General features: G+C 48.8%; 1 protein-coding gene and 1 long non-coding RNA gene across 8 annotated transcripts; one reads left to right on the forward strand and one right to left on the reverse strand.

Moving 5' to 3' along the window:
• Positions 1-1358: 1358 nt before the first annotated feature.
• On the reverse strand, positions 1359-2918 carry LOC119303902. The gene is made up of 2 exons (XM_037581051.1): positions 2217-2918; positions 1359-1886 (listed from the first exon to the last, which is right to left on the reverse strand). Exons 1-2 carry the CDS (start codon positions 2691-2693, stop codon positions 1611-1613), a joined length of 753 nt encoding a protein of 250 aa, XP_037436948.1. The 5' UTR covers positions 2694-2918; the 3' UTR covers positions 1359-1610.
• Positions 2919-3379: 461 nt separating this feature from the next.
• Positions 3380-8571, forward strand: LOC119303903. 7 transcript variants are annotated; one of them, XR_005148018.1, is made up of 7 exons: positions 3380-3479; positions 4312-4451; positions 4564-5387; positions 5511-5597; positions 5706-6465; positions 7339-8023; positions 8237-8571. It is a non-coding gene; the product is annotated as an uncharacterized LOC119303903 (long non-coding RNA). The 7 variants fall into 7 exon arrangements; XR_005148022.1 differs by having other exon boundaries at positions 3389-3479; positions 5706-6264; positions 6355-8023; XR_005148020.1 differs by having other exon boundaries at positions 3396-3479; positions 5706-7566; positions 7936-8023.
• The last annotated feature ends 688 nt before the right edge of the window (positions 8572-9259 follow it).

A 9259-nucleotide genomic window follows, 5' to 3' on the forward strand; every position in this document is an offset into this window, starting at 1 on the left:
GGCTTCGCCAAGCACCACGGGAGAGGAGAAGTACTTGGGAGAAGGGGAGGGCTGCACCAAAGGCAAAGGTGTTTCTTGAGAGGCCCTCCTTCCCCACTATATATAGGAGGGCCAAGGGGGGGGGGGCGCCGGCCCTAGGAGATCCAATCTCCTAGGGGGGCGGCGGCCAGGGAGGTTTCCCTCCCCCCCAAGGCACCTAGGAGGTGCCTTCCACTATTGGGACTCTTCCCTTTTGTGAAACCCTAGGCGCATGGCCCCCTTGGGGCTGGTGCCCTTGGCCCATGTAGGCCAAGGCGCACCCTCTATAGCCCATGTGGCCCCCCGGGGCAGGTGGCCCCACCCAGTGGGCCCCCGGGACCCTTCCGGTGGTCCCGATACAATACCGATGACCCCGAAACTTGTCCCGATAGCCGAAACAGGATTTCCTATATATAAATCTTTACCTCCGGACCATTCCGGAACTCCTCGTGATGTCCGAGATCTCATCCGGGACTCCGAACAACATTCGGTAACCACATACAAACTTCCTTTATAACCCTAGCGTCATCGAACCTTAAGTGTGTAGACCCTACGGGTTCGGGAGACAAGCAGACATGACCGAGACGTTCTCCGGTCAATAACCAACAACGGGATCTGGATACCCATGTTGGCTCCCACATGTTCCACGATGATCTCATCGGATGAACCACGATGTCAAGGACTTAATCAATCCCGTATACAATTCCCTTTGTCTAGCGGTACGATACTTGCCCGAGATTCGATCGTCGGTATCCCGATACCTTGTTCAATCTCGTCACCGGCAAGTCTCTTTACTTGTTCTGTAACACATCATCCCGTGATCAACTCCTTGATCACATTGTGCACATTATGATGATGTCCTACCGAGTGGGCCCAGAGATACCTCTCCGTCACACGGAGTGACAAATCCCAGTCTTGATTCGTGCCAACCCAACAGACACTTCCGGAGATACCCGTAGTGTACCTTTATAGCCACCCAGTTACGTTGTGACGTTTGGCACACCCAAAGCACTCCTACGGTATCCGGGAGTTGCACAATCTCATGGTCTAAGGAAATGATACTTGACATTAGAAAAGCTTTAGCATACGAACTACACGATCTTGTGCTATGCTTAGGATTGGGTCTTGTCCATCACATCATTCTCCTAATGATGTGATCCCGTTATCAACGACATCCAATGTCCATGGTCAGGAAACCGTAACCATCTATTGATCAACGAGCTAGTCAACTAGAGGCTTACTAGGGACATGGTGTTTGTCTATGTATCCACACATGTATCTGAGTTTCCTATCAATACAATTCTAGCATGGATAATAAACAATTATCATGAACAAGGAAATATAATAATAATCAATTTATTATTGCCTCTAGGGCATATTTCCAACAGAAAGACAAGGGATGCTCAGCCCGAAGAGAGGATACAACACAGCTAAACCTACCAAATCCAAACAAAGAGCGGCAAACTCGAACCAACAAGGTCACCAACATCGCCAGAGCCAAGACCGAGGACACCGCGAGCAAACAAGATGGTGCCTTCAAGAAGGAATACGACGCCGAGACACCGTCGCCATCCGGTCCGGAGGAACCGGGCCTAGGGTTTCCCCTGAGCTCGAAGAGGGGCGCAGCCGAGGGCCTTGACAACGCCTCCAAGGAGGAAACGACATCTGCAGACGTCGTCGTTACCAGCATCGGCAAACCGAGCACTGATTTCTCCTTGGCCTGAGGCTAAGCAATCCCATAGCCGCCGAATCTGGAAACGAGGATGAGGAAGCCAACGCTGATCGGAGCCGCCATGTCGGAAGGGGGGTTGGCGGGCTGCACCTGCCGTCGGAGGGTGGCACCTCCTCCGGATCCACGAGCATTGGATCTGGCAAAAAGGGAAGGCTTTGAAGTGTACAATGTAGGACAGACAGTGAAGTAAACCACGAGGGGGTGGGGCGGCGGCAAACAGAAACGCTGGCAAGCTAGGATTGGAGGTACGCAGATCCGAGCTGTCGTGGCCATAGCCGTCGAGACATCGAGGAGCCAGGCGAGCTGGAAGGGACACAGCTGCTGGGTTCTCGAGCCCGGAGCCGCCCGGCAGAGGACACCGGCAGCCATGGACACCGGAGAGACGCGGGTCCAAGTTCGCCGGGGCCGGAGCAGCGCGAGCAAGTACCCGTCTTGAGGGACTTCGTGACTGCCTCTAGCAATGTACCTTCGTTGCCTCCGCGCATGAGCCATCACCGCAGCTTGGGAAGGAGAGGGCCGCCGGATAGGAGGGGGCCGCCTGCAGGAAGGCAGACTGCGAACACCCCCGCGACTGGCCGCAGATCCCGCACCCAACCCACGACCAGTCGCACCAGCAGGGCATGGCCTCACCGCGGAGGGTGGAGGGAAGGTCTGCTGGGGAGGGCGTCAGGCAGGGACGTGCAACAGCGCTAGGAGGAGTGGCGCCCGCGCCAGAGCCAGGGTGGGGGCGGGGAGGACGCGGGGCCGGGGGTGGGGGAGTCACGCGGGGGACGAATCCGGCCGGCGGCAGCATCCTGGGGCGTGGCGCGGCCTCGCCGGTCAGCCCACCGACGGCAACGCGGCGGAAGCGGGCGGGGTTTGGCGCGTCCCGGCGGCGGCTGGTGGATCCGCGGGGCGGGGAGGGGGAAGCGCATGGGGGACGGATCCGCCCTGCCGCCACCATCCCGGGGCGCGGCACGGCTTCGCCGGCCGGCCCTCCGGCGGCGGCGCAGCGGTGGCGGGTGCAGGGGGGTTCCTGGCGGCGGCGGATGCGTTCCCCCCGTGCCGCCAGAGGAGGGCGACGCGGGGGTCCAACTGGGCTCCCTAACCAACTAATTAGTCCATCTATTTGTACTTGTCCCTACTTAATTGTTCACCAACCAGATTGATCCATGTGTACGAATGTATCTTTTGTTTGAATGAAGGCATACTTAATGGTCTGTATGTTATTTCATAAGTAGTATGTATAATTATCTAGTCATGTCATCAACCAACAAGTCCTCAACATAACGGGTGAGAGAACATAGTAGGCCGTGTGCTGTGTGATTTACCACCAATGTGTCAATGTAACATTGTAACTACACGTAGTAGCCAGGCATTAGTTTTTTTTAGGTGTAGCCAGGCATTAGTTGAGAGCGGACAGGCTGCACGCAGCGGCATCTGATCGCAGGTATCGGGTCGTCCTGGCGAGGTGATCCGTGCGTTAAAGATTATGGTAATGAGATAATGAGAGATGCATCAGTCCATACTTTCGAATACCCGTGTCCACGTCGCGCATGTGGGCTCAGCGGGAGGCACACAGCTGACGCAAAAGGGAACCTTTGCGCAGAGCGTGCAGTGCGGCCCCTTTTCTTTACCTCGCAGGCCCGGTGCGTCTTGCACCGCTTCTCTTTTTCGATTTGAGGCTGGAGGTCCGTCTGGATCTGTCCATGGCGACTCCCGCAGCGACGGCACCGGCGTTGGCCTCTGGGTGAGTTAAACTCTCTTAAACTCCGGCCCTATCTTTGTTCTTGATCTACTTCATGGCTTACGAGTTTGCTCCCCGCGGAGCCGGTACTGCAGATCGATGGGGACGGCAAGCGATTCCGTGGTACGCGGCGTGCCGTTCGTTTCCGGCATCGCCGGTCCCGCCGTGGCCGACTCTGTCGTAGGCGTAGAGTCGCCGGAGACACCAGCGGTGAATTAGGTCCCGCCGGCTCGCGGCCTGGTTGGCGACCTGTCTGATGTCGAGCTGTCGGGCGAGTCCCGCACGACGTTGCGTCGGCTGGCGGAGGTGTGGCGTCGGCAGGCGCCTTTGTTTTGTTTTTCGGCTGAAAAAAGTGGATTTCGGTCGAATTTCGGCCATCTCGGCCTGGGGCGAAAAGTATTTTTAGACCGAAATTGCTTAAATTTGGCAAATTTTGATTAAATTTAAGTCAAATTGTAGTCAAATTTCAGCCGAAAATTTTAAAAATGGCCGAAATTCAGCCATCTCGACCTAGGGCAAAAAAATCTCAAACCGAAAATCAAAACACAGGCAGGCGCCGGTGACAGGGCGCGCATCGTTGACTCGTGCAGCGCAGTTCAGTCCTTCAGCCGCAGTGCTCCGGCGGCCGCGAGCACTACTATCTGCGTTGGCTGGAAGCGCGGGTAGCCCCTCCATCTTGGTTGACTGAGACGAGCACTTTTTTCTCTTTCTTTTCTGAATGGGTGCTTAGAGCTACAACTAATCTCTGCCACACTACCAAAGTAGTTCTCGCTTGATTTAATTTCAGGGGAACTCCATGAATTGCTACAACTAGTAAGTACTATTGTTATTGCAGGAGTAGGATTCTCTGGACGATTTTTTCATATGAAATCGCTGGCAGAGGCGTACGAATTCTACAATTTGTATTCATGGGAGGTGAGCAGGCAGAATGTCAACGGGACCAAATGCATGTAGGAGATCGTGTGCGGCTGCGCCGTGAGTCCCTTTTTCTCTTTTTTAGTTTTGTGTTGGGTGCGATTGTGCGGTTTTGTTATGTGCAAAGGAACTGAAGTAGTTGTCAAATTTTATGATTTAAAAACAAATGCAGGGTAAACCAAAGAGGAAGAACAGTTAATCGTTGAGGAACAATTGCGTCGCCATGATTTGTCTACACCGGACAGATGATGTGGGGTGGTATATACGCCTCGGAAAATCATGCTTCTCACAATCATGATCTGCTTAGGCTGGCCATAGTGGGGTAACATACATTTGGAACTAGCAAACATGCTTATGTGACACACAATTAAAAAAGAGAGGAAGGATTAGAGTAACATAAGTAGATACCGTATCTCTACTCCTAATGGAGCAGTTGATAGTCTCCGTCGGTCAATTTTCGTCCCACCACTTTCGTCCGATTTTTTTTCGTCGGTTAACCTTCGTAGATTTTTTTGGTTCCGTCCACCACCTCCCCTCCGCTGGTTTTAGCGTCGCGACAGAACCAATCGCTAGCCCTACCTCCTCTCCCGTCTCCAGTCGCAGCCGCCGCTGCCGCCGCACCCCAATCCAACCCCGCCGCCGGCGATCTCCTCGCCCCCCTGTGCCGTCGCCCCCAACCTTCTATTCCTCTCCCAAGGGAAGGGAAGGGAAGGCAAGGCAAGGGAAGGGAGAGGGAGCGCCCAGATCCACGGCGGCATCAGCGCGCCGTCCTCGACCTGATCCGCGTCCGTCCACGGATGGGAGCTAATCGGCGCAGGAAATCCCCGTCCCCGCGTCCGAGCCCCGCCACCCTCCGGAACGGCTCGACCGCCCATAGACGCGCTGCCCCCGCGGCGCCCGACTAGTTCGGCTCTCGCGGCTGGTGGACGCGCCCTTGCTGTTGCCGACGCCGGCTCGCTGCGCCGCACTGGCCCTCACAAGCGTCTTCTGTCAATGGTTACAACTCACGTTCCTCTCTATTTTCTCTTTGAATTTTCTTTTGAGCCGGTCAAGAAGCAAGAACATGTCGATTGACATGCCAATTGGAGATGATTTGAGGAATTTTTACGTGTTTGGTAGATGGACTTGAGAGGTCAAGGAGTTTCCATTGGGACATCGGGACATGCTCCTCCATCTCCTCCGGTGGACGACATCCAACATCGCCAGGTAGATTACTGTTTTTGCAAATTCCAGTTCTTGATGTTTAAAACTGGATGATCTGCACCCAACCCCTCTATTGTTCTATTTCTGCTTAAATCTGATTTGGTTGTTCAGTTCATGCACTTATGGACTGAAGAAAAAAAATGGAAATGAAGAAGAAAAGAATAGCAATATTATCATATGGGAGGTTTGCTTTTAACCTTGGTTCCTAACCAATATTTGCTAAATAATTCTGCCGAGAGATTCACACTGTCATTCATATTATGAATATAGTTCATAACCAGTATTCTCTTTTATCTAATTATATGTACAGAAAGGAGTAATCTGAAGTGAATTCATGCTATGTTAACAGTCTAACAAACATCTTGGAGGTGTGAATGCTTTCTTGGGTCTGACAAGTAATCAATAATTGATGGTAGGGATTTTTCTCATACTTCTAGCACTTCCTCATTGACAATAAAGCAAGTAGTATCACAACAAAGGCTATCCAGGTATTTTTTTTTCAACTATAATCCTTCCAGCTTTAGGGACTGCTCAATTGGATCTGCACAATCCAACAAAATAAATGTGCATAGTGTCTGCGACACTTTCATCCGATCATCACGAAGATAGTTGTAGGAGTAAAAAAGTATGTCATACTGTTTTTTCAGTTCAAGCCAAAAGGCTAGGACAGGTAATACTTGTTTTTACAGTACTTGTGCAAAAAGTATGTCATACTGTTTGCTCTAGATGATTTTGATGAATTTTACAACCTTATTTTCAGTTGTTTACCCCAAGAAATGGTCTGCTTTCATGGGGTTTATTGAATCCAGGAAAGAACTGTGAGTAGTAGCGAACCAGACATGAAAAGTTTCAGAGAACTACGAAAACTCCGGTCAGTTTTGTCGGGATCTTGTGACACAGTTCCAGGACTCTATTGACTAAGGAAATGATATATATGTGTGATTTATCCTGTTAAAACTTTTAGTGTTCACTTAGGGGTGAGTGCAACCAGTAACTGAATTTAGACTACGAACTAGAGTATGACAGTAAAGTCAGGAGCATGATGGAGAACACACGGGACATTGAGGACTAATGGTCAACACTTAAATCTTGCTTTACATACAGTTCAGTTCCAAGTAGTCTGATACATAGATGGCGAGGGGAGTGCTGATTTGGGGTTGATTTTGGTAATTATATATTTTCCTTGATGACTATCATTTTGTTGTCCTACATGTGCTATATGATATGCATAACAACTTGAGAGCACCTTTGCTTCTCTTGATGTGCTTCGTCATACAGTTTTTTAAAGTGCACAAGCAAGCTTGCGAGTGATGACAACTACTATGACCTACAACCTTGAATCTAGGTTTTTGGGGTTGAACATAGGGGCACAGCGCGCTCTCCCATCTAACCAGTGAAGCGTAATGAAGGAAAAGCTACAATATACAAATCGTCACCGTCATTCAGTTTGTCCAAAACTGAGAAAAGCTCTTTAAAAAACTGGGAAAAGCTCACGTGATGGAATGAGATGAGATTTCAACATCATGATTGCGTTTTATAATTTGAACGACCAAAGTAGATGGTCCCGTCAGCCCGTGTTTGACAATATGAAGGGACAAACTTGTTGATCCATTATTTTGCCAGGAAAATACAATAATTCGGAGGGCTTAAATATGGATAATAGATCTGACATAATCTAGCAAGGTGAGTGACTCAATTGCACATGTGCAAAATGGAAGTTTAAACTTCCTTGAATCTCTTGTAGGGTTTGGGGGAGATTGTCAGCGAGCCACTGATGAAAGTCCTTTTGCGATGACAATGCTAGAGAAGATTTGAAAGATCTTGGTTGGCGTGGGGCAACTTGTGTATTCCTGTATGGGGGCGCCGTCCGGTGGCAGTGGGGTGTGGCAGTTGCCGCAGCTGGGCACAACCGGGAGTCCACCTATCCAGAACACCCAACTATTTCATCCGGTGAACTGCGAAGAGCTTCTGTGTGCGTCTCCGTTATATTTAACTACGACAGGCTTATGTTATCTTATCGCGAACTCATTTTTCAGTTTGTGCCCAACGTGACTGCATGTAAATATGTAATACAGCAATTTTGTTCTTCCTTTTTGTTGTTCGATTGACTCAGTATACCATCTCAAATGTCATTCCCTTTATAGCTAGCACATCATCTCCAAAGAATTTATTTAAGTTGAAATCCAGTAATTATATGTTGATCGCATAAGCAGGCTGATGGTGTCTTGGTCGAATTTTTTATTCCTTCTCTATGGAACTAAAACTGTTCTTTCCTGAATATATTGGATCGCAAAGAACTAAACCTATGTACAATGTCTTTGGGCATATTCTGAATTTGCAGAATTAGCACAAATCTGAAAGCATATATGCAGCTCCCAGATGTTGCAGGCTAGAGGAAGGGCAGGCACTCATGCGATACCATGTATCTGGTAGTGTTTTCGTTCCCCAGACGCTATGCATTTATTGTCTGGTTTGTTCATATCTGTTAGCTCTATGTTAACCTTCTTTTAGTTACTTCCCATGATTTTCTTTGTAAGAAACCCCAGAAATATATTTAGGTGTAATTTCTTGTAAAGATGCTAAATTTTGTTGGTCTTATTTATGGGATAGCGAAACCATTTTTGTGTGCACTTAATTGTCAGGTTGGACGCGCCGGGTGTGGGGACACTGCAGGACATGTTTGATTATCATGTCAGTGAATTCTGGCGAGAATGAACCAAGTGAGCTTTTGTAGCTGGTCTATTCAAAATGGATGAACGGACCAGTTAGTGTACATATAAGTTTGCACTCTGTCTTCCTGCTCATTCGTGCAATGTGTTCATGGGAGACTTATTTTAGGAAAACATAAAATAATTTTTCTTTCTATGTGTACTACTCCAGCTTTCAAGTGCCAGGCTTCAATAAATCTGAAATTTCTATCGCTCGATTTGCAGTGTTTATTTTACGGTTACCACTGGGAAATGCTTCCTTTTAATCATTTTTATCTGGTACACACCATTGTAAGTGTATTATTTAAGAAATCAAGTCCACTCTGGAAGAATATTCACTCATGATAGTTTTGAGTTTCGGTAAAGCAGAATGTGTACATTCATTTTAAAATTGTCCAATGGATAATAGATTGTTCCGCGTAAAAGAAAATGATGCTTACAAAAAATTATGCTCGATTAGGATGTAACGATGAGTGATGCTACTTGGGATGATGCTCAATTAGGTAGAGGACACATCAATGGTGGGGTAGCCGTAGGCATAGCTAATAGGTGGAGTCGGAGAAGATGTACATATGATGGTGATGTGAGCACATACATAGGAGTGAAGCTAGCCAAGATACAACAAGCTTGCTGCGAGAAGAGGAATGGAAGAGGATTTGGAGGAGAGGAGATGGGGGCCATGGTATAAATTTAGAGGATTAGGAAAAGGGTGTGCACATGATGGCGAAATGATATGGAGTAAGCAAATGATAGAACAATGGCGTAGCCGAATGTGACGAGGGGGCGGGGGAAACCGGTCAAGATGGCGTCGAGGTGATAGGAACCATGGTGGAATTGTGTCGAAGTAGTAAAAGTTACTCACATGACAATGTGATGACATGGTGGCCTCAGAGAATCTGATGAGCAAAAGAACATGGAGAAAGATTATAGCTTGTATTCTTAATAACATGTGTGACA

This window comes from Triticum dicoccoides, chromosome 5A (assembly GCF_002162155.2).
Source record: "Triticum dicoccoides isolate Atlit2015 ecotype Zavitan chromosome 5A, WEW_v2.0, whole genome shotgun sequence".
In the NCBI taxonomy this organism is placed as follows: domain Eukaryota; kingdom Viridiplantae; phylum Streptophyta; class Magnoliopsida; order Poales; family Poaceae; genus Triticum; species Triticum dicoccoides.

Coding starts and splice junctions, on each gene's coding strand:
- LOC119303902 (XM_037581051.1), bottom strand. CDS start 2,693: ATGGTGGCGGCAGGGCGGATCCGTCCCCCATGCGCTTCCCCCTCCCCG. Junction 1,887..2,216: donor CATGCGCGGAGGCAACGAAG/GTACATTGCTAG, acceptor CCTTTTTGCCAG/ATCCAATGCTCGTGGATCCG.